This window comes from Crocodylus siamensis, chromosome 3 (assembly GCF_052110815.1).
Source record: "Crocodylus siamensis isolate JL-2025a chromosome 3, ASM5211081v1, whole genome shotgun sequence".
Lineage (NCBI taxonomy): Eukaryota > Metazoa > Chordata > Crocodylia > Crocodylidae > Crocodylus > Crocodylus siamensis.
In genome coordinates this window covers 232234886-232260528 of record NC_143397.1, presented here as the reverse complement: position 1 = coordinate 232260528, position 25643 = coordinate 232234886, and the positions used below count along the sequence as shown (strand labels likewise).

Here is a 25643-nt window from a genome sequence, read left to right as displayed (position 1 = left end):
TTTCAGCTCACAAATACACAGCCAAATTAATGTTTTAACATCTGTTCAATTCCCTACTTTCAGTAATTAGTTGTGGAGATCCAGGTATACCACCCAACGGAATGAGATATGGCGATGATTATGTTGTTGGACAAAATGTTACTTATATGTGCCAGCCTGGCTATACAATGGAATCAAACGGCTCTATTATTCGCACTTGTACCAGTAATGGCACATGGAGTGGAGCAGTCCCAACTTGTAAAGGTAAAGTATTCGTTTGGTTGTCAACCCTACTTCTTTTGTGACATTCAGATCTATCGTTTACTGTTAATGTTATAATTCCTCATTATATATCAAGACCCAGTATGCCTGGGCACATTGTGATAAGTTATTTTGGGCTCTAAGTCTAATTGATTTCTTGGCTTTTGAAACTTTTCTTATCATCTGCATCTTTTATAGTTATTTATAAATTTAAACACTTAGCTGTATACAGGGTTTACTGAGACTCTGAGGAATGAGTTTACTTTCTGCTACCAACTGAAAAGTCATTTAAGCTGATTTCCTTGCTTTAGCTTGATTGCATCCTCTCTTTGCATAAGGCTAAATTATACCATAGATAACATAGGATCTTTTATTCACAAAGGCTATGATAGTGACCCTTGGAATTCATCTCACAGACTGAACTTCTCAAGGAGAGAGAATCCAGGACTATTCCCATCCTTCCCACACATCCTTTCCTGGTCTCTCCTTTGTTCAGAGTGCATAAGTTGAACCCCATTCTATAGTAACAGTATACTCAATACTTTCTTTAAGCAACAGCATACGAAAAAATTCAGGAAATGGTCAAGTACACATTTGTTCACCAAACTATGCTGCTTTCTTGTTCTGACAGAAGCACAAAAAAAAAAAAGTACCTGAAAAGGAGCTAGAACTTGGTTCTCCTGTTCATCATGTGAGTGTCCTTGTCATTAGGCTGGTGGCTGAGAGCTGCCTTGGGGCTAGAACTTGATTCTTCTGTTCCTTGTGTAAGAGTCCTTGTCGTTAGGCTGCTGGCTGAAAGTTGGCAGATACGTGTGGAAGGTGATTTTGTTTTGCCATAGGACACTCTAGAAAGAAATAGGGTTGCTGTGAGATTCAGATTCCAGGCTTACAGTGGAGCATTATACAGGTTGGCTTGACCCTTACAGAAATGGCATGTGTTCCCAGTGATGTTGCCCATGCAGAGGGAGTGTAGAAACTCTTCCTTCACATCTTACCGTTTAAGCAGCACTAAACGAGAACAGGGGAGGCATTCTCTATATAACTCTAGAAATACCCTGCACAAGGCCTTGGGTAAAGAATTCAGGTTTCAGCTCTGGACCAGAGATCGGAGCTTTTTTGGGTCTGGAGCACTATCAATCTTTCTGTCTGTTAACTGTGATAAACACTTATGGCATTATGCAAGAATGATGTTTGGAATCACTGATGTTCTCAGAAATCCCCTCTTTTATTCTTTCCAAATTTCTGTGCAATGAAAAAAGTAATATGCACTAGTAAATGAATGTAACCATTTGTTTTGAATGTGTAATCAAAAGGAATGCATAATGTATAATGATATATTTGGAAATATATAATAGCTAGTTTCTACTGTCAGGAGGAATTTGGCTCCTTTGGTACCATTTAACTAAAATAATTGGAAAATGAACTGCCTAGAAAATAGATACATTTTTGTCTGAGTGCTATTGAAATACTAGATATAAATGTTTCCCTTGCTTTGTCTCTGCAATGGAAAGACATGTGTATTCATTCTTAAATACGTGTGAATTATTCAGACATAGTACTTTTCTGCCAAACTGTCCTAAATGCACAATTTGTATTTGTAACACAAATTTAAATTGAAAAGCCCTAACAGAGCCCATTAGAGATATGCATTATTAATTATTCAATTTCTGCTACTGTTGTTGACAACCTATAACAGGGTAGTGTTCACTTTTATCCTCCCCCCCCCCCCCCCGCCTTTTCCCATTCTGGAGCTTCTGACATTTATTTTCTTACCTTAGCTCTTTTTTCATGATATCAACAACCAACAGGTCCATTACTTCACAGATAGAAAGTTGAAATGCAAGCTCTGTTTTACAAAGGCTAGTTATAAAGCTATTTGATTTGACAGACAAACCATGTCTAGGGGATAAGGGTGAGAGTGTCAGTGATTATTGTGTAACCCTTGCTACTGTATGAAGAAAAGATGGAAGAGCTCTACAAGGGTGAAATGATTGAAAAGGGGCAAATGCCACACCCACTTTATTTTTTTAAAAATCCCAATGAGAAAGTGAATCTGAGGTCACCTTCAAATCCTCAGTTTTGTTCTTGAAAATAAATTATTATCTTCATAGTAATTTCATCCAGGGTTACCAGATGAAACCTCAGAGCCTCTCAGTAAAATATGGAAAAGCAAAAATGCCATTATGTATCCTGGTGGAGGCTGATTCACGGAAAGGCCAGGTGGCTTCTATCGGTCACACTCAAGAACCTAGCGCTCCTGACCTGTGATCCCTCTAATTTGTTTTTTTCTTGCATGCAGAATGACAGGCTGACTCAGCGTAAGTTTTAAGCTTATGAGCACAGTCCCTTCCTCTCCTCCATTCACATGATCTCTTTTAGCTCTCCCCTCATTAGTTTTCATTCATTACCTTCAGCTCTCATTTCCTCCCAGTCTCCACTAAATTCCATCCAGTTATTCTCACTTAATCCTTCCCTTTCTCTTCCTTTCATGTACATTCAGTGGCAATCTCCTCATTCACTTTTCCTTTTTTTTATTTCTTCTCTTTTTCCTCCGTCATTCACCTCATGTCTCATTCGTTTCAGTGCCCTGCCCCCATTCTTTCCCCTTTCCCTATTTCAGCCTAATCGCACCCTTTTTTCCATCCTCCTGTTCAGACTTCAAAGTTAATTGTTGCCACCGCCACAGCATGCTCACCCAAATCAGATAGCAATGGTCCATCTAGCACCGCCTCTTTGTTGCTACTTCTGCTACATACTTAGGTACCATCAGACAGATAGGCCTATCTTCTTCATTCCTCAGGCCTTAAATGAGGTCCTTCAAAATCTGCAGTCTCTCCACCCCAATGCTTGGGGAGAAGGAGCTAACTTAGCATCTTTCCTTGTCAGGTTGAGCAGCATCAGCAGCCTCAGGAGAGGAAAACCTGAATCATCCTACTTTTAAACTGAAAATATATAACTCTTAGTAATTGTTTAGTAAAAATTTTGCAGAGGATTATATTCTTCTGGGAACATGATTCAGTTTGAATTTCCAGATCATAATACACTGAAATCTGTTATCCTGTGAAGAGAAGCCTTTGTGTGGAGCCCTTGTATTAACAGCGAGACTCTACAAAGGTATTTCATATGAAAAGTCCCCACTGTAGGATTAGGACCTAAGTGAAAAGGATGAAAATATTATAAATAGCAATTATCAAAGGTAAAAGTACATGTGGAGGCAGGTGTTGCTCATTGTGTGGTATCTGTTAAGAAAGGGTGTAGCCATACACGCAGCTTTGAGGGCCTTGCTCCTAAATCTAATTCCTGTGCTTTAGCAACCAGACCATCCCTTAATTGGTATCAAGAACAAAACATTGTGGCCAGGTGCAGTAGAAACTATACTTCAGGAGGCATACAAGACAAAAAAAAGTAATTGTGTAGCAACTCTTAGGAATTTGCTGAAGAATATATGTTATGTAGCCTGTACTGTGATCGCCTGTGTTATCTTCCCAGCGGGCATGATGCAACATTCAGCTTGCATGCTTGATTATGATAACGAGCAGCTAATGGGCGGCCAAAAAATAGAGGTAACCGGAAGTGTTAACTTCAGGTGACATTGCAAAAATACAGCCAGGACGATAACAAGTCACCACTGTATTGCCCTCCAAAAAGGTTAAATTAGCACATATGGTTCTTCTAGTTACTATGTACTCCAGGGATATTTACAGCAGCTGTGTCTAATTATTTTGAATATTATTGCAGCTGTTACCTGCCCAACTCCTCCCCAGATCTCTAATGGAAGATTGGAAGGAACAAACTTTGACTGGGGATTTAGTATTAGCTATGTGTGCTCTCCCGGCTATGAACTGTCTTTTCCTGCTGTTTTGACCTGTGTTGGAAATGGAACTTGGAGTGGTGAGGTACCTCAGTGCTTACGTAAGTATTTCCTTAATACTTATACTTTATCCTACTATTATTTTCCTTTTCAGTTTCATCTTTTTTTCAAGCTGTTGCTCTGGTAATTTTGAACTTCCTGTAGCAAAAGTGTGGACAATAATTTTTTTTCTAAATTTATCCCAAATGGATTTGAATCCATACAGTAACATTTTTTAAACTAACAGGGTTTCTTGGGGAAAATGTAGCATCCTGCTATTCTGAGGTAAATCCTTTGTGAGCACTTACTAAGCCTCTATCGTGTACACTGAAGTAATATTAAATAAATGTAACTTTTGGTGCAAACTAAATTAAGCCGGGCACACCAGGGTTAAGAGTGATACTGGTCTCCTGCTCTTATGTTCAGCTAATTCTTCTATTTCAAAATGTGACAAAAGATGCTGTCAGAGGGGAGGGTTCAGTCAGGAACTCTTTATTCATTCATTACTCAGGTAAAACTCCCACTTATGTCAGTGGAAGTTGCTTGCCAATGAAGTTGACTAGACCCTAGGGTGAATCCCTAACAACTGGATTTTTTTCCCTGTGTTATATTAAGTTACCAGTTCCATGCAGTAATTTTTTATTATCGTAAGTTTGCTGACACTGATGGATCTTGCATTGCAGCAGATTTCATTACAATAACAAATTTGTCCTTGTTCTTTATGCTTATGTTCTTTCATTGATTATTAAAAAAAAAAAAAAAGAAAGAAAGTTGTTCAAAGTGAATGCAATGCTTTCAAAAGGTATTCAGTTGGCTGAACTTGGGAACTGCTTTCTGTTATAAAGCATGTTATGGACATCCTGTGATCTTGACCTAGGAGTGCATAGGTGAACGTGAATAAATCAGTCTGATCTGCTTTGTTTGGCAACATCTATTTCTAGCCTTAGTCTCTTCTGTCTTGATCCTGGAATCCTGCAGTATACACTACATGGGGCTATGCTCTTACACTGTTTGGAAGGTCCAGTTAATGGGCAATGCAGCTGCTTTGTAATTAAGGAGTTTTTCAGACAAAGAACATGTTGCCTTCCTATTCTCATAGATGCAATGAATTAGCAGTCAGTGCTTGACTCAAAATTATAGCTGCCAGGCTTAAATAAGAGCAACTTATGACAAGATATTCTCAAAGAGAACTCTTTGGGGATATTTTGACATCTGGAGCGTATTTTCTACTTGGTTGTGCATCTGATGCCATTTTGGGCATGAGGTTGAGTAAAGTCTATTTGATAAGGCCTGGCTATCTGTTTTATTGTCTTTGAGGTTTTAAATTCCTTGGTTTTGCATTCAATTGATTGTACAGTATCTGAATGCTAAGATTACTGCTTTTCTAAATAAGAAAATGAGTATAAGAAACAGTAAATAAGACACACAAGTCCCGATTCTTTAAAAGTATTTAACATCTATCTCCATTATATTTCAGTGGGAATTAAAACAACTAAATACTTGCTGAGAATCAGGGCCCTAAACAGAAGGAAGATAAAAGATGAAATGGCATTCTTTTTGTTACTTTAAACAAATATAAGACACCCACAGATGTTTAAAAATGGTCACATTATCTATATCACGTTTCTTCAATGACCAGCCCACTAGCAGTGTCTGAACAGAGACAGTCCTATCATTGTTAATGATGAATTATACCAAGTCCTTTGGAAAATAAAATCACTTTCCAGTGGGAAAAGGAGGAATTCCAAACCTTCTAGTCTGCTGCCAATATGTATCCTTCCATCCCAGAGAAAAATAAGGCTGCTGTGAATTGCCATCGTGTCTAGTTTCCATGGTTACTTCTATAAAAGGAAGTTAGTAGGCAGCCAACAATAGTGTGTGGCTGGAGAAAGACTTGTAAAAAAAAGAATACTAAGAGAATGAGAGAGTTTAGGTAAAAACAAACAAACAAACAAAAAAATCCAGTAAAAACTCATCAACTATCTGGAATGTCAGGGGTTGGGGAGATTTTTTTCCCCTGACAGGTTACTCAGGGGAAAAAATAGACCTCTGTGTGCAAAATAATGCAGCAAAACAGGAATAATCTAAAAATGTACAGAGATCTTTACAAACTATGATCCCAGTTTTGCAGACTTTTACTAATGAGCACGGTGTTTACAATAGGGAGGAGCTGTACCAAGCCAAATGGACTAATTACCAGACTATCCTCAGTTGAAGGTGGATTATGTTTAGTAACAATTTTGCAGCGGATTATATTCTGCCAAAAGCATGATTCAGTTTGAGTTTCCAGATCATAATACACTGAAATCTGTTATCCTGTGAAGAGAAATCTTTGTGTGGAGTCCTTGTATTAACAGTGAGACACTACAAAGCTATTTAATATGAAAAGTCCCCATTGTAGGATAAGGACCTAAGTGAAAAGGATGAACATGTTATAATAAATGGCAATTATCAAAGGTAAAAGTAAAAATATGTATTTTTAAAAGAGAAAAAATTCATAGCAATCTCAAATCCATAGATGATTTGATTATTGTTTCTATAGGCATGACTTGTGTATTCTTAACATTGTGCATTCATTAACGGTGATGGTGTTCATTCTACTTTCTTGACCAGTGGCACATTTAATTTTAATATCAATCCCAAGCTTCTGTCAGAAAAAGTCCAGTTTTGTGGCACAGGGAACATAGCTGATCAGACCACTGGCTCACGAGAACACAGAATCAAACATCTGATAGCAACCAATGCTTTATTCTGAAGAGACGAGCCAGAAATCTTGGAACACATATAGCCAGTTATTCAATACTATGCCATGGGTAGAAAAAAAAGACTTTGCAAGACAGAAACTTTAATTTTAAAGCCCTCGTTTTAAACACAACATAAAGGTTGACTTTTTCATGTTGCTGATATTACTTTGTGTCTGTGCTTCTGGGAGCCATTTTTATAGTAGTCCTGGTTAGCACAACTATCTTTCTGATGTTGTTGCTGGGTAGAATCATAGAAATTTAGGGTTGGAAGGGACCTCAGAAGGTCATCTAGTCCAACCCCCTGCTCAAAGCAGGACCATCACCAAATAGATCATCCCAGCCAAAGCTTTGTCTAGCTGGGTTTTGAAAACCTTCAAGGATGGAGCTTCCACCACCTCTCTGGATAATTTTATAACCCTTGTAGTGAGAAAATTCTTCTTAATATCTAACTTAAACTTCCTTTGCTGCAACTTGAGACTGTTGCTCCTTGTTCTTTCATCTTCCACCACTGAGAACAGTCTAGCTACACCCTCTTTCAAACCCCCCTTCAGGTAGTTGAAGGTTGCTATTAAGTCCTTTCTGTCTTCTCTTCTCTAGAATAAATGAGCCTAGTTCCCTCAGTCTTTCTTCAAAAGTCATGTCCCCAGCCCTCTCGCCATTTTTTGTCACCCTCTGCTGGACTCTCTCTAATATTTCTACATCCTTTCTGTAGTGGGGGGCCCAAAATTGAACTCAGTACTCCAGATGTGGCCTTACCAGTGTTGACTAGAGGGGAATAATTACTTCCCTTGACCTACTGGCAACACACCTACCAATGCAGCCCATTATGCCATTAGCCTTCTTGACAACAAGGGCACACTGCTGGCTCATATTCAGTTTATTGTTCACTGTAACCCCCAGGTCCTCTTCTGCAGAGCTGTTTCCCAGCCAGTCACTCCCCAGCCTGTTCTGGTGCATGGGATTGTTCAGTCCTAAGTGCAATAAGATTGTTCTGTCCTAAGTGCAAAGATGCAGATAAGCACAATTTTGTTTAGTTAGAGGAAGTAAGAATCTGCCGTTCTGAAAAATCCTTTACTTCTCCAAAAGCACAGAAGACCTCATAAGTGACTAAAGTTAGACTTCAGGTTACAAAGTTATGATGCCTTGTTGTATGGGTAGAGATCCAGAGATCAAGCAGATGGCTGATGTGCTCTGCAGTTTCTCTCTGCAGAATGCCTTGTGCCTTGATGTTGTAGAGTATTGGGGAACATATAGCTGTGGATGTATAGGTGTGAAGTATGGAAGGAATGCAGTCCTCTCTTATGTATGTAGACTGTATATAAGAAACATGCACAGATTGTTTTAAATGATTAGTTAAGCTCAGATTCTTTAATTCATGTCTTATTTTAATACCGTATACTAAATGGCAAATGCTTTCTATGCTTCATTCCTTTTTCCGTAGCAAAATTTTGTGGTGACCCTGGTATTCCTGCTCAAGGGAAAAGAGAAGGCAAGAGCTTCATCTACCAGTCAGAAGTCTCTTTCAGCTGCCATATTCCTTTTATTTTGGTTGGATCCAGTACTAGGATATGCCAAGCAGATGGGACTTGGAGTGGTTCAGCTCCTCGATGTATAGGTAAAAGGAGATCTATATTACTGTGATTGTTTTCCTTTATTCTCCTGCTATTACATCTAACTGTTTAATATTATTAAATACTTTTACTTTTATGTTATTTTTATATTACCTATGAAATATAACTTTGTATTAGAAAAATAGAATATATTGTATTGTTTTTTATGTTGTTTTAGAACCTACCCGCACAGCATGTGAAAATCCAGGAGTGCCACGACATGGATCACAAAACAATACATTTGGCTATCAAGTAGGTTGTCTTTTGTACTACACTGTCATTCAGAAATCCTCAGTTTGTGGTCCAGGAAACAATGGTGTTGTTTGAAGTGCTGGCTGGTTCTGCGGAGCAGGCTATTGTTTCTTCCAGCTTCTGAAATTGAATTTAGAATCGACTAAAAACCCATTAAATATATTTTTTCTAATTTTCCATGAAAGCTATTGTTGTTGTTGTCACATGAAAGTTCCCAAATGAAAGGGAAGATGTTCCACATACTCTGCATTTGGAAAGAAAGTGACCTTTGTAGCAGTCCTTGCATTTTGCGGGGTGGGGAATGCTCATTGATTTCATTGTGCATTTCCTGGCCAAAGGCTGAGCAAGGACTTGACTCTAGTTCTCTAAGAATAGGGTACAATAGTTTCAGTCAAGCTGGGTTTTCCTCTCACTTACATTAGTTTACATCACACATAGTTTGACTGAAAGCAGAAAAGTTACACTGGTGTAAACAAATGCGAGTAAACAGAGAATCAGGTTGATCACTCCTATAGTAACATAACATGCAGATAATTAATACATGTGTGCTAGAGTATACAAACCCACACTAGCCATGATGAGGTTACAGTCACCTGCCAGCTCTGCCCTGCTATGTGTGTGCCATGTCTGGAAGGAGAAAGCTTATCTCACTTGGGGCTGAGTGAGAAGAAGAGCAAGCTGGCAGGGTCCAAGTAGGGTGGCCATCATATTATAGGACATTCCGGTTTTCTGCTATTCTATCTTCTGTCCTCTACTGATAAGAAACTGGACACGTTTATCTCCTCTATTTTTGTCTTCAAGAAACAAATAGAGGACATAAAGGCATCCAGTTTCATATCAGTAGAGGACAACTGGACTGTCCTTTAGGATGTCCATGCAAGATCCAAGTCAGATGAAGTCTGGTTGAGGCTGGAACCTAAAGGAACACTGCAGTCTCCCAGGTCTTTTTTTGTTTTTTTAGCAGATTAGGCCTGACACGGGTGGATTAAAAAACAGCAGAAGTGAGTCTTTTCACTGACTACAGTGGACTATAGGTGGGCTATAATGGGCCATGTGTCACACTTAAGGGAAGGAAGCAGAGACTAGACAGGAGCACTAAGGCAAACTGCTACAGTCTGTGGTCTAGCTGAAGAAGAGCAGGAGGGCTGGGCCCAGTAGGGCTGAAAGATCTTTTGGATTGTGTTTCTACTGGACTTTGACCTGGGGCTCTGCTGCTGTGGGAGGCCTTTACCTCTTTCAAGGACTTGGTTGTGGCTGGGCCAGAACCACAAAAGGAGAGGCTTGAAGACTTTTTGGGTCAAAGTGACACTTAGCTCCTGGAGTGCTCTTCACTGTCAGAGAGGAATGCATAGGGAGAGCACTATTCCACAACCAGCTTTTGAGTTCAATAAAATTCTGCATCAGCCAAAAACTGCATATTATACTGCATGATGTTTCAATTATTGCAATTGTGATCTTCTCTAACTTGCTTAGTTTTTCTTCTCATTGGTCTGATATATTAAATAGCTTTAACAGGCTGCCATAGTCTCTCTAGTTTTGAGTATGTTCTTTGCCTTCCCCCCCACTAAGAATTATTAGCAGCCAGTGCTCACTTCTGCAAATAACAGACTGAATGGCAACCGATAAATAATTTCTAAAACAAGTGTACCTATTGGCAGGATTTGCAGCCTTGATCCCCGCAGTTCCAAGATTAGTGCCTTATAGATTAATGGGGTAAATCTGGAAACACAGTCCAGCAGCCATTCTTTTGCATACTGTCTGAATCTATATTCTTCTTTACCTAATCAGCAGCGTATCCTCAAGATCCCTTGTAAAGGCTTTGTTAGTATTTAGAAACGAAATGTGTAAACATCAATTCTTGTCAGTCTTCCTATGATTGCACTGTAGTATAGGGCAGTATGCATCACTCGCAGCTGGATCAGCAGCAATGAGCAATGCTGTCTTCCCCTGTCAAAATTATGGCATTTCCTCCCTCTGCTTGGTAGGAAGAAGCAGCAGCTACCCCCTCCACCTTTTCTGTACAAGGCAAAGAAGCCATGGGTTGCAGACCAGGGATAGTGGGTCTGAATGCAGCCCTTTATCAATGTAATTTGCTAACTAGTCATGCCTAAAGTGAAAGGAATTGATGTTTACACACCTAGTTCCTAAACAATGAAGGGATGAGGACAACCTGCACCTTATGAGTTATTGGCAGCAGCCCCAGAGGAGTTAAGTTAATAAATGTGCAACTCAATTAAACCACATACCTTGGTATCTAGTCTTTTTTTCCTGTGCATCTGGGATAATACTCTTGTAGCTCTTCTCCCTCAGCCTATAAGAGAAAGGTAAAGAACAAATTTAAAACTAAAGCATATCAAACCAGGTTTTAGAAGAAGAAAAATCAAAATCTCATCAGTTCAGCAACCTCTCTCAATATTGGTTGCTAGACTTACAGTTATGAGGTAAATAATTGAGAGCTTATGTCATCTAACATCCCTCATAGCCTTCTGACTTTAAATTAGTTGTGGCGAATATCAGGTTTTATGATGATATTTCTGTTAACTGTGTGCACACTGTTATACTCTTGTGTGATTCAATTTACCTCCTTAGCCTATGCACAGAGAAGGATAGGTTGAGTGCTTGAGTTGGCTACCTGCAGATGGACCTGTAGTATTAGCAGTCTTGAATGGCTTTTTTGGCATATTGATGCAAGGAACAAGGGTTTTGTAGAGTGATATCTTTTATTGCATGAACTGCATAGCTTCAGTTGCATAAGATTTTGAATGCAAGGCATTGTTCATCAGTACAGATGTCAGGCCTTTGACACTTTGACAATTACAAATATTTCGGAGTGGGTTTTGGGATAGGATGATCACATTGCTGTTCTGACTGTTAGTGTTTTGATGCCTTCCTGCATTGCTGGTGGGTCTGAAAGGAGCTTAGAAGCTCCTGGCCTTCTTCCAGTCTTTGGGCACTTCACCAAAGCTTAGAGAAGTAAAGGAGCTCTTTAGCTGGAAAGCAAACAGCTGAGTATCTTTTGGGGTGCTCAGACTTGTGTGGGCTGAACTGGGAACAGAGGAATTTCTTAACCCCTTTGGAGCGGACAGGGAAACTGGCTGGGTCACCTTTCTCCCAATAAATGCCTTGACTGATTAAACTCTTTTCTGTGCTGCTTTGAAATGAGTTTCACTGGAGAAGGTGAAGTCCTTCTCTCAGGAGCAGAACTGGATTCTCATTTCTTGAGTCAGGGCCAGAGAACCAGAGACAGTAAGAGATGGAAAGACCAGGGTCTCAGAGTGGGAAGTAGCTTTAGCTGCCTTCTTGTTGTCTAGAAGAGAAGCCTGGACTATCTTCAAGGGATTCTCTCAGAGACCACACAAGGCCTCAGGAGTCTCAGGCAAGGACCCCTAGAAGGACACTCTGTGACATTAGTATAATATCTTCACTATGTTTTCATATGCAGTGTTGCCACTGGTAAATCTGAGCTGTATACTTCATCAGAAAACGTCTAATTTAGGTCTCACAAACCTGTTCAGATCCTGGGCTGACAATAAATTTCCAATCTAGAACACCCAAGCCCTCCATTTTGGACACTCAGTTTACTGGGGGTACTCATTCACAAGCTGTATGTAGCATGGACACTTTTTATAATACTGATCCAGAAAGATTAACTCCATAGTTCCATTTTCTTCCTGGGTTTTCATTTAGTACAATGAGTCTTCTATTGTCACCAGAACTCTGAGCTTTTCAGCTGGTTTCATAGCTGATTTTCTGAACCCTCTTTTCAGATTTTTTTTTTTTTAGGGAATCATCCAGTTCTGTCTGCCCTACCTTGACCCAGATAAATGTTGCCAAAACTAGATTTATAATAAGACAACAGCTATGCACATCTTTCCTCAGGATTCCAGAGATGGATTTTTGCATGTATGGATTTTGTAGGCATTAGGGCTGGAAGGGACCTCGGAAGATCATCGAGTCCAGCCCTGCACCCCAGGGGCAGGAAGTCAGCAGGGGCCATAGGTTCCCAGCAAGATAAACATCCAAATTTCTCTTGAAGGCATTCAAAGTAGGTGCTTGAACCACCTCCGGTGGCAGGCCATTCCAGACCTTGGGGGCTCAGACAGTAAAGAAGTTCTTCCTTATGTCCAGCCTGAAATGGTCTTGCAGGAGTTTATGACCATTCAACACTTGGGGCACTCTGGTGAACAAATGTTCCCTCAGATCCTGGTGAACACCCTTTGTAAACTTATAGTTAGCCATCAGATTACCCCTGAGCCTGCACTTTTCCAGGCTGAAGAGTCCCATAGGTCTCAGTCTTTCATCATAAGATCTGTTTTCCTGACCTCTGATCATGCACATGCTCTTCTCTGGATTCTCTCAAGCTTCTCCACATCCTTTTTGAATTGTGAAGCCCAAAACTGGACGCAGTACTTCAGCTGCAGCTTCACCAAGGCCGACTACAATGGCAGAATGACATCCTGGGAATTTCTTGAGAAGCATCTATGGATGCAAGCCAGCATTTTGCTTGCCTTACTAACAGCAGCATGACATTGATGGCTTATGTTCATCTTGTGGTCAATCATGTCCCCCAAGTCCCTTTCAGCTGTAGTGCTAGCCAGCATAACACTGCCGAGCCTATAAGCATGCTGCAGGTTTTTCTTCCCATGGTGGAGAACCTTGCATTTTTCGGTGTTAAACACCATCAGGTTCTTGTCCACCCATTTTCTGAGCCTGTCCAGGTCAGCCTGGATCGCCCTCCTGTCCTCAGGTGTGGATGCTTTACCCCAAAGTTTGGTGTCATCAGTGAACTTGGCCAATCCACTTCTGATGTCAATTTCCACATCATTATTGAAGATGTTGAATAATATAGGTCCAACAACAGAACCTTGAGGGACACCACTGGTTAAAGGGTACCATGATAATTGACTTCCACCAACCACCACCCTCTGGGTCCGACCACAGAGCCAAATCCCCAGCCAGCGGATCATGGTGGACCCAAGGCTGCAGTTGGCCAGTTTTGCCAAGACTGGTGATCATGGGATACCAGATCGAAGGCTTTTTGAAGTCAAGATGTATGATATCAGCCTCCTCTCCCGTGTCCAAGTGATAGGTCACCTGGTCATAAAAGGAAATAAGATTGGTCAAGCAAGACCTACCTGCAACAAACCCATGTTGGCTATCCCTCAGGATGCTGCCATTGGCCAGTCTGTTAAAAATGGTCTCTTTGATAATCTTTTCTAAGACCTTCCCTGGGATAGAGGTCAGGCTGATCGGCCTGTAGTTTGACAGATCCACTTTCCTCCCTTTCTTGAAGCTAGGTACCACATTGGCCTTCTTCCAATCTTTAGGCATTTCACCAGAGCACCAGGAGTTCTCAAAGATCTGTGCCAGGGGCTGAACGATGATGCTAGCCAGCTCCTTGGTACCCTGAGGTGTAGACTGTCAGGGCTGGTTTACTTGAAGGTGTCCAGCCTCAAGGTTTTCCTTCATGAGGTCAGCATTGATGGAGGTTGGGTAAGGAATCTCCCTCACCCGGGCTTCCCTGTCCTGTAATGGGCAGGGGCATCCCATGGGATTGATGAAAGACCAATGCAAAGTACCCATTTAGCAAGTTGGCTTGTTCCTGGGTGTCAGTTGTCAGCTGCCCCATCTGGTTTAGCAGGGGTCCAGTGCTGCCCTTGCTTTCCTTCATCTCCCCACATATCTAAAACAGGACAATAGTCTTTGATAATTGTAGCCAGTTGGAGTTCTGTAACAGGCTTGGCTTTCCTGGTTCACTCCCTGCAGGTCCAGACCAGTGCAGAATATTCCTCCTTGAAGGTGGATCCCATCCTCCATCCTTTCTAGGTCTTTCTTTTTAGACACAGGGGGTCCACTAGTTCCCTGGAGAGCCAAAGGGGCTGCTGTGTCCTTTTGCTGCCTTTCCTCTGAGACAGAATAAACTAAGCCTGTGCATCCAGGATTGCTCCCTTGAGCAGCAACCACTCTTCCTGAACTCCCTTTCCCTTTGGGTCATGATCCCTTAGAGCCTCATTGACAAGCCTCCTGAGCTTGTCAAAGTCAGGATTCCTGAAGTCGAGGACTTCTGTATTGCTGACTGACTTACTAGCTTTATGGTGGATGATGAAGGTGATCAGCTCATGGTCGCTGTAACCCAGCTTCTCTTCGATTGTTAGGTCACTGATTAAGTTGTCCCCAATTGCCAATACCAGGTTGAGCAGTGCTTTACCTCCTGTTGACCCGTAGACTTCTTGTGTCAGATAGAGCTCATCCATGCACACGAGGAAGCTTTGTGACCATTCAGATGTGGCCGAGCACTCTTCCCATGAGATGTCTGGGTAGTTGAAGTCTCCCATGACAACCATGAACCAGGAGCATCTGGCCTCAGCCAATTCCTTGGCGAACTCCTGGTCAAGTTCTTGATTCTGGGTGGGAGGTCAGTAGTAGACCACGGCTTTTAAACCAGAGGGTCTCCAGTCATCCACCCTGGGTGCCAAGGTCAGCTTGCAGGGACACATATGTCTCCTTGACATAGAGAGCTACACCCCTGCCCCTTTTATCCACTCAATCTCTCCTGTACAGGGTATCGCCGTCTATACCTATGGCCCAGTCATGGGTGGAGTCTCACTAGGTCTCCGTTATCCACCAAGTCTCCATTTTATATTTAGGCTTCTTCAACCTATATATGATAACACATCAAAATGTAAGGATAAAGCAACAACTAAATAAAGATAGTACAAGCTAAACAGACTGATTATTTAGCAGCAACTTAGTAAGCTGTCAGTATTTGACCCTTGGTTAATCGGTTCAGCAGCTAAAAAAAGATGGGCTTGTAAGCATTCAGATGTTTACAAAAGTGCTACTTTAGCCCTTCTTTAGTTATCAGCCATTGTGGCATGTTAATGAATGACATCATCTGGTATAACTGATTTTTGTATATGCATTTAGCGTGTTTACCATTCATTCCCAATTTTTGTTATGTAGCAGATCTATCTTAATATGTCAAACACATTTTACAAGAACGAAATATCTTTAGGTCTTAGTGTGTACCAAGTTCATCTACAAGCTTGGAAAATAAATTGCTTCTTTGAAATGAACTGTGGATTTGAAATATTTCTTCAGAGATATTGCTAGTAACATAGGAAATTGTTTATAGCATTTTGACCATAAACCATTATAGCACAACATGTCGCTGAACTGAAGTAACAGGGATCTATTTAGAACAATCTGTCATCTATGCAAGAATTTTTAGGTTTCTTTTTCCAATTTAAGTCTTTGTAGAAATTCAGCTGTTTTACTTTATATTAAAGCTTGGAGGCAACCAAAGTGCAGCATGAATTTAGAAAGAAAAATAGCTGCATAATACTGGTGGTAGCCTTGTGTAAGCTTTTGGATATGTTTTATAATATACCCTATGAAATTCAGTCTGAAGATAACAACCTTATGATCTCTTTTGACAAATATAATGCTTATATTAACGATAATATTGGCAACGGTGATGAAATTCTGAAAATGGGAGATATATTGTATGGATTTGGCTTTCTTTACCCCAGCACTGTGCCTTGGTCCTGCTCTGGAACAGTAAAAATATACTTTGTTCCCAAGCTAATCAGTGCTGCTTAACTTCCCAAAAGGATAAAAATGTTCTTGAATTTGATGACCTAGACATGTATACCACAGGGCTAGACAACACTGACAAAGTGGTTTGCTATAGTCCAGTTAGCAAGTTACAAGTAGTAAATAATGGCAGTGTTTAGTCGGAGAGGATTGACTAGGATTCAGATCAGTGATGTGGATTGAAGGTCCCTGTGTCTCATTGTCGATTCCCTGAGTCTCCACTAAAACAGTCCATTAGACCACATAGATCTACATATGGATGTTCACTGCAAAGGATAGCTAAATGTCAGAGGAGAGAGAAAACTGCCACAGAAACACTCGGAAACATGAACCAACTACCTCATATTCTAGCATGCATGATTTCCAAAAGTGTAGCCTTGTGTTACTTTTATTTATTAAGCAAAATTAAAGAGAGCTGTTAATATGAAAAGACTGGTTTAAGCAGAGGTGCCGCGTATGTGTGGGCCTTTGGGAAGAGGGCTGTCTCCTGAAATGTGTAAAACTTTCTGCATGTCCATCATCTTAGCCCCCCCAGCAAAAATAAATGTTGGCACCTATGGCCATGTCCAGAGGAGTGTGGCTGTGCAGTATATGGCACCACAGACATGTCTGTGGCACCATGCATTCAAATGTTCTCCATGCTGCAATGGAGCAATGTGGGGTGGGGGTTGAGAAGATTATCAAGGAGCACATCTGTGATGGGCCAGCTGCAGGGATGATGCTCAGGGGCAACCAGCATGGTTTCATTAGGAGCAGGTCCTGTCAGACCAACCTGATAGCCTTCTATGATCAGGTCACAAAATCATTGGATGCAGCTGATGTGGTGGACGTAGTCATTCTGGACTTCAGGAAGGCCTTTGACACTCTCCCACCCTGTTCTCATTAAGAAACTAGGTGACTGTGGCATTGGTGCCTACACAGTCAGATGGATAGCAAATTGTCTGAGGGGCCACACTCAGAGTGGTGGTGGATGGGTCATATTCAACCTGGAGGGATGTGAGCAGTGGAGGCCCCCAGGGCTCGGTCCTTGGGCCCGCACTGTTCAATTTCTTTACTAGCAACTTGGACGAGGGGGTGAAAAGTGCCCTGTTTAAATTCACGGACGACACCAAGATTTGGGGTGAGGTGGACGTGCTAGAAGGGAGGGACAGGATACAGCAGGACCTGGACAGATTACACGGGTGGGCAAATGAGAACAGGATGGGATTCAGTATGGACAAGTGTAGGGTGCTGCACTTAAGCAAGAAGAACCGGCAGCATACCTATAGCTTGAGGAACTCCCTTCTCGAAAGCACAGTGGCAGAAAAGGATCTTGGAGTCATTATCAATTCCAAGATGAACATGGGCCACTAATGCGAGGACACAGTCAGTAGGGCTAACTGCACCTTGTTGTGCATCCACAGATGCAACACAAGCAGGGCTAAGGAGGTGATCCTCCCCCTCTATGCAACACTGGTCAGGCTGCAGTTGGAGTACTGCATCCAGTTCTGGGCACCACACTTCAGGGTGCCCAGAACTGGGAGGGATGTGGACAACATGGAGAAGGTCCAGAGGAGGGCCACTCGCATGATCCAGGGACAACAGGACAGACCCTATGAGGAGAGGCTATAGGACCTTAACCTGTTCAGCCTTCACAAAAGAAGGCTGAGAGGGGACCTGGTAGCCATCTATAAACTTACTAGAGGGGACCAGCGGGGAATAGGAGAGACCTTGTTCCTATGAGCACCTCCCAGAGTAACAAGGAATAACGGCCATAAGTTGTTAGAGAGTAGGTTCAGACTAGACTTTAGAAAACACTACTTCAGTCAGGGCAGCTAGGATCTGGAACCAAGTTCCATGGGAAGTAGTGCTGGCTCCTACCTGAGGGGTCTTTAAGAGGAGGCTTGACAATTACCTAGCTGGAGTCATTTGAGCCTAGTTTTCTCTCCTGTCCAGGGCAGGGGGTCAGACTAGAAGATCTGCAAGGTCCCTTCTGACCCTATATCTGTGAATCTATGACCTCTGGATATTCAGGAGTCCAAAAAAAAAACATGCAAAAAGCCCCAGAATGGCATATGTGGTGTCATCATGCACTGCTCAAACCTGGAGCTGTGCTGGCTGGAGCCATGTTTTGGCTGCTGACCAGGCTCCAGGTGGCAGGATTGTCACTGTTGCAGCCCTGGGAGGCCCCCAGGACCCCAGGTAAGGCTGCTGGTCCCAGCCCAGTGCTGGCCTCAGCCTTCTCTACCCTACCCTACCCTAAGCCAGAGGGGGAGTGGCACAGGCATTCCCCAAGGACAGCTAGAGGTGGCATAAGGTATGCTGCTGCTAGTAGTCCCTCAGGGGCCAAACATCTATACTCATGTGGATGTGGCCTATGGGTTTAAGTATTCGTTTTTGCTCAGAATAAGGGCTGTGAAAATGTATGGTGTTACTCATTATATATACTCCATGGAAAGTCAGCCATATCGTCTACAGTTCGTGACAAAAATAAGATTTCATGTAGTAAAGTTCAGAAAAGTTAGGATGAGATGGAGTCTGTTCCAGCTTTCACACATTTGCACAGAATTATTTTCTTTGTGCTAACTTTGAACTGTTTGGCAATGGTCCAAAGTAACAATCTAGAAAAAAACAGAACTTGCCTTTTTTATAGTTCAAGGATGGCAAATTAAAAAAATATTCCTTATAAAATGAGGAAGCCTGAGTTATGCACATCAGCACTGTATTCCAAAACTGTGATGGACTTGTATGAGTCCACACATGAACATAGTATATATCAGTAACAGTAACAAACCCTGGTTGCACCTTGGGTATAGTCTGATAATGAAAGATAGTCATACTAAAAATATTAGTATTGTCCTTTCTTTTACAACTTTAATAAAAAATTAGATTGAACTCTTAGCACATGCTCTGATCAGCTTTTGCCTTATTTGAACTATACCGAACCGTTTGCCATTTTTACTCGGGGGTGTGAATTTACTATAACGTCAGACACAAATTTTGTGTATCAGTAACAATTGTATATCTAGATCACAATAACCCATTTGAAAATTTAGTCTGAATAAATATCTAAGAGTTACTCTTGGTAGTCCTACTTCTGAAACTAGTCACAACTCTGAAATGACTATTGGCACCACATAAGAGGCCTAACTTTCCAGTAGAGAAGGCATCTGTGATATTGAGTCTGGATACAACCAAATTGTAACTTATTTAATATGTGCATATGTACCAGCTCTAAAATGAAGGTGGTCAAACAACATATAGGACAATCCCTTCTTTCAGGAATCAAAACCATTCGCCCATATAGAGAGCCACTCCACCTAAAAAATGGACCCTTACCAGAATCCAGAGAGAGAGAATAAATCTCCTTCTACTCCCATGACTCCTTCCCCCAGTATCAATGCCTCCACACAATCTTCCTAACAAACATTAGTGACAGTACAGCATCTTTTTCCAGTATTGAGCATTTGCTTGCTAAGGACTTAGAAGATTGTATAATAGTGCCACCTGGTGACACCTGCCCTGACAGAATTGTAAAATTATTTAAAATAGAAATGTAGTACTTTTTCCTTTGGGTAAAGGGTGGGGCACAAATTAATTTTCAGCTCATCCAAGCCGTAAGCAGCATAGGAGTACTTTTAAAATCAGCCTCTGCACCAGAATAATATGTTCTTATATTTTCTATGCTGCTCTTCAGAACCATATGTAATGGTTATATATTCTTAGCTGAAGTGATATGCTTTGCAACCAAGCGTATGAAATTTTTCTTACATGCTAAACCCAACAACACAGTACAGTTAAAATAGAAATGAAAACCAGTGCAGAAATATTTTTGGTTACTTTATGATGCTACAAAAAGGTAAGCTTGGAAAGGTGACCTCTTTCAGCAACAGCAATGAAATAATATTTATAGAATTTTGAATGCTATAAATAGGACTTTATCATAAAGGCTATACTAGTAGCTCAAGCCATGTTACTATTATAGTAACATGGCTTGATCTACTTATGGCAAAAAAGGACAGGTGGTAAGATGAAAGTGAGCAACTAGTGCTATCAGGTGAATGATCTGTTGGTAAATGGGGGTGTGTGAAGTGGAAATAGATGAGGTCTTATTGCCAATAAATTTGGTATTTATTCCCCTTTGAAATCATTTCCCAAGCCCATAAATTCACAGTTCCTTTGTCCTGGAGTCAATTACTGTCTATGAGATTATGGTTGAGGAACGAGTCTCCAAGTGGGTGGAGGGTATGAAAATGTACAGCTGGGGTAGAAACAACAGTCAAGCTAGAAGGTGTGAGCAGTTCCTTCCCTTGTTAGTGTTCCTGCTGGGGCTCGCACAGATAATCATTCAGCAAAATTGCTAACTAATGGGTCTGACTCTGCAGTAATCCCTCTCCCACAAAAGATTCGCTTCATTCACTGTTTGTGCTAAATTGTACATTATCCTGGACTTCTAAATGTTTTAGCTCTGTAATGTCAAGCAAGTTGGCTTTTTACTCTCCTCAAGATACTTGCTCATTCCTACAAAAAGAGCTTGTTTTACATCTAGTATTTTAGTAAATAAATTCCTAGTTAAGCACAAAATTGGCAATAGTTTTAACATCAGATTTTTAATGCATTTCATATTATTACATTTGAACAAAGGTATGAAAAGCAGTGGCATAGAAACAACTGCTGAAATCTTAAAGCCAGATTTTTGGGCTCTGTAACCTAGTAGTCAGAGTGATTTAGCATTGCTGAGCTTTTCATGTATGTGCCTGAGGCTTGGTGCTTAAAGTTAGGTGCATATATAAGTGCCCTGACCTGTAGTGCCCATTGGCTTCCCCATAGTTATGGCTATGCCACACATCAGAAATCAGACCGCTCTCCTGAAGTTTACAATATGGGTGGAGGTAAAGAAAAAAAAAGCATTGTCTATCCAGCTAGTCATCCTGATAGTCAAAGAAACTGAAACAAAGAGGAAAAGAACTAGGTCCATGGTTTTTGTATGCAAATGAAATTAATGTTTATTGGTAGCACTGATTAGGTTGTTTGAACAAGAACAAAGGGATGCTTTTGTCAAATGTAAAAATGTTATTTGTTTGAAAGCTACCAAGTAAATAAGCCAGGTATTTTTTTTCATGGTTTTGAACCAAGATTTCTCCTCCCCCCCAACCCTTCCCACCTCAGAGAGAGAGAGGACTAATGTCAATAAATATCATTTTAACATTGTTGCTTTCAATATTGCTTTATCAAATGAAAGAGAACTCATGTTGCTCAGTGTACCTTCAATAACTGTTAGCATTTTCTAGTATATCAGGGCTGTCAAAGATACGGCCCACAAGCAGATCCAGACCATGCAGCCCTAGGATCTGGCCCATGGGTCTCAGGATAATCTGGCATGCTGCATGCCCCCTGTGCCACATGGTGGACAGTCCCATGCACTGTGTGCAGAACAAGCCTTGGACTGGGGTTAGTGCATGCTGCATGCAGCATGGGGCTGGAAGCAGAACACATGCTGCACACAACACAAGGGGCCAATTCAGGATGTGCACAGCATGTGGCACCCCACCAGACTAGGCCTGCATGCTGGCTTTAAGGCTGGTCCCAACCAGGCTCACAAATCAGCCCCACATACTGGAGCCAACACACAGGGTAGATCCAGCATGGGCACTCCATATATCATGTGCCCTGTGCTGGCGCCATATGTGAGCCTCAGACTGGTGGCTGGCATGCACAGGGCTGAGTCGTGGCACTCACTGCATGAGCTCTGGTGCATGGGGTTGGTCTGTGGGGGTCCAGCCTCACATCCCTCATCCGACCAACAGGGCTGGATGAATTTGACAGCCCTTCAGTATATATTTTTTAATAACCTGATTTATTTTCTCTATAACTGATATTTTTCAAGTAAAGAGATAATTGTGTGGGGATGGTAAAGGGAATAAAAAGTATGGACCTTAATTCATTTTAGTTACTGTTTACCTGTCACCTGTTGTTCATGGGCTATTGAATTTTCACCCTGATAATTGATCTGAGCTAAAATGGAGTCGTGATAAAGTTTTGAATAATTGTTTACAGCAATAAGTGGTCTGTTTCATGAGAGAAATTTCTGTGGCAGATTTGTGTGTTTTTAACTTTGTGACAGAGTAGTCACATAGTCAAGTTCTGTGGCAGAGTAGTCTTGGTTTTGGATCAGTGTCAGCTGAGATTAAACTGTTTACCATCCAATCAGTAGTTTAGCTCCACTTCAAATGGATGGTTGTGGGCATTCAGGTGTAGTATCGCAGTAAGGAATATTGAAAGAGAGTGTTGGAACAATGATGCAGCCTTGCTTAACTCTCATCTTAACCTCAAAGAGATATGTGATGGATCCATTCCTAAGAACCACTGCTCACATATGGTCATAGACTAGGCAAAGAATGGTCATGAATTTCAGTGGGCATCTGTACGTCAAAAGGATCCTCTACAGTGCTTCTCAGTTGACAGAGTCAAAGGCTTTCATGAGGTCAAAGAAGGCAATGTAGAAGCGTTTATGTTGTCCCCAACACTTTTCCAGCAGCTAGCAAGCAGTGAACACCATGTCAAGGTTGGGCTTCTTGATGCTTTAAAGCCACACTGAGATTCTGGGAGGAGCTGAGATTATGGAAGTGATGGCTAGTGCCAACAAGACAGGCTCAGCAAATGGAAGGAAATGGCTCAGGAAAGTTCTCATAATGATCTTTCCTGTGGTGGACAGTAAGGATATCCCTCTGTAATTTCCAGTTGTACCTGTCTCCTTTCTTGAAGATTGTGACAGTGGGCACTGATGGCTCCCCTCTCCTTAATAAGGTTTCTTCCATCTTTAGGTTTCAAGGGGGCTGATCCCTGAGTGCTTGGACTGTAGATGTGTTTGTGGTGCTAAGATAACTGTGCATATCTTGGATGTCAGTAAGATATTGAATCTGCTTTGCACTTATGGTTGATCAATTCTTAGATCTCCTGATCATACTCATCAAACCAGTCTTGATATTTCCTGGTAGTGAATCCAAGTGTCTCTTCAAAGAGAAGTGGACTTGAAGGCACCCCAAACGCGGCTGATATTTTCCCATAGTTGTTGATTGGAATTCACCAGTTTTTCATTGAGGTACCGGTGGAAGAGGTCTTTCTTGATTGTGTGCTGAAGTCCTTCCATGTTGACCTTCCATTTGCATTGCTTCTGCTACAACTGTCATTTGGGAGCCAGGCTAATGACATAACCAAGTGGATGAATCAGTGATTGGTCCAGAAAGCATCAGCTATTAGCATAGCTTAATGCTGCAAACATCTTTGGAATCCTGGACATGTACACTGACATAGTCAGTCAAATGCCAATGTTTAGATTGCAGGTGTCGCCAGGATGTCTTCTACCTGTGTTTCTTGCAGAAAGGGGTGTTGGTGATGGTGGGTTCATGTTCTGCACACTTGGCCAAGAGGACGATACTGTTGGAAATGACCTTTCCTTTGTTGCCAATGATTCCATTCTAGAGGTTAAGGCCCTTCCAACTCTAGCATTAAAATCTCTGAGTAGAATAAGTCCACCTCCCTCTGGAACACTATAGAGGATTTGGTTAAGGTTGGCATAGAATTCCTCCTTGGTTTAATAACCAGTGTCAAGAGTCAGGGCATATGCACTGATGATAGTGGCATATTGGCTCCCTGCCAGTTTAAAACAAAAAATCATGAGATGGTCATTAAGCCCAATAGAGAGGTCATTGAGTTGGTTTATAAGTTCATTCTTAATGGCAAATCCAGCTCTATGAAGTTGGTGTTCTCTTTCTGTTTACCCTTCCAAAGAATGTATAGCCCCCTCCTTGTTCTTTGAGCTGCCCATCTCCCACTCCTTGAGTCTTGCTCAGTGCAGTGATGTCCGTGTTGTGTCACCCAAGTTCTTGGGCCATGTTTCCAATCCGGTGCTTTGGGCATTCACTATTAGGATTGTCCATGAGGGTCCTGATGTTCCAAGTCTCAAAAATGATTGTGTGTCTTCACTGATTTCTTGACCTCAGTAAAAGTGATCCCACTGGACATGGTTATCCATTCAAAAAGAGGGTGGCATAGACAGACTATGTTTAGAGCACCTTTTTTTAGCCTCCCCCCCATGTTGGGTGAGCAGAGTGGATCCTAAAAGGGGCTGCTCAGTCACAGTTACAGCTGCCAAATCACACTCCTGCCAATCCAGGTGCCAGATGACCTCCTTGCAACTGTCGCCTTCATGCCAGTTTATGATTAGGAGCTTTCGGGCCTCACAATCCTGCTCCCATCATCACTAGTTGGTCACCAAAGGATTTGAAAAGTATGCTAAACCCATTGTCATGGAAGACACCTATGCATGATTTCTTTTATCATGGAGTGGCTGTTGCACATCAACTTCCACAGGGTTCCTGACAGAACAGGACCTTGATCCAATGGCAAGGAGTCCAAGACAATTGGGTATCTCATTCTGCTACAGCCTACATCTTTCTTCGCAGCCATTGAGATTCTAAGATCTTCCTTCTGCCCTGCCAAAAAGGACTTGAAGACCCATTGCTGGGGACCGGACAGTCTTATTATAATAGTGACCAGTACTCACCATGTCACAGCATGATTAGAGGATATATGTGGCTTTTCAGAAGGGAGAGTGTTGCCATCTCCTGTACCTACCACATCCTGGTGCTGCTGTTGTTGCTTAGTCTGTGACTGCTTATTCATCAGAGTTACCCCTGCTTATTTCACAACTAGCCTTCCCTGAAGGAGATTCCACCATCCACCACATGTGGATACATGCTGGGTAGCAGCACAGCTCTGCCACCAGATACAGTGAATAAGTTTATACTTGCACTGTGGCATGATGATTATTTTTGATGAACCCATGTCCTGCAGGGGGTAGGTGTCTTGCAATGCTTGAAAACTGAGATTTTTTAAATTTTTTTTTGCAATGACCTAAAAATTGTAATGGCAAGGCATGGTAAAGAACTTATATATCTATGTGCTTTTTTTAGCGAGAAGGGCAGGGGGATGAGACTGAGTAAAGTGTTTTGTTTATTTAATTTTTTTACCCATTCCATTTTTTTTTTAAGAAGCCGCTTTGCTCAGAGGAGTTTGCATGACGATTTTTCAAGTATTCAAGTTGTTTTCTACATATTGACTGATTGATATTCTCTTCCTGTAGAGAGAAAGTAAAATTAGAAAACAAAGACTCCAAAATATTTTTTTAAAATGCTATAGCTGTGAAAGCTTGTGACAAGAAGGACAGAGCTGGTCAGAAAATTTATGGCAAAACATTTTTTTTTCCCCATTAGAGGTTAGCGATTCATCTAAATATTTTTTTTTCAAAGATGGCTCAATATTGAGAGAGCTCTAGAGTAAACCATTGTCCCAATCACAGTTTCAACTGCC

The 25643-nt window shown here is 41.5% G+C and overlaps 1 protein-coding gene across 4 annotated transcripts in view; it reads left to right on the top strand.

The window, feature by feature from the left end:
• The window catches only part of CSMD3 (CUB and Sushi multiple domains 3), a 1311906-nt gene that overhangs the window by 1261017 nt on the left and 25246 nt on the right, over window positions 1-25643 (top strand). For all 4 annotated transcript variants that reach the window (XM_090040525.1, XM_090040524.1, XM_090040523.1 and 1 more), the window contains 4 exons: window positions 64-243; window positions 3979-4152; window positions 8276-8449; window positions 8623-8696. In XM_090040525.1, coding sequence (XP_089896651.1) covers window positions 64-243; window positions 3979-4152; window positions 8276-8449; window positions 8623-8696 — 602 coding nt within the window. The remainder of the gene's footprint in view (window positions 1-63; window positions 244-3978; window positions 4153-8275; window positions 8450-8622; window positions 8697-25643) is intronic.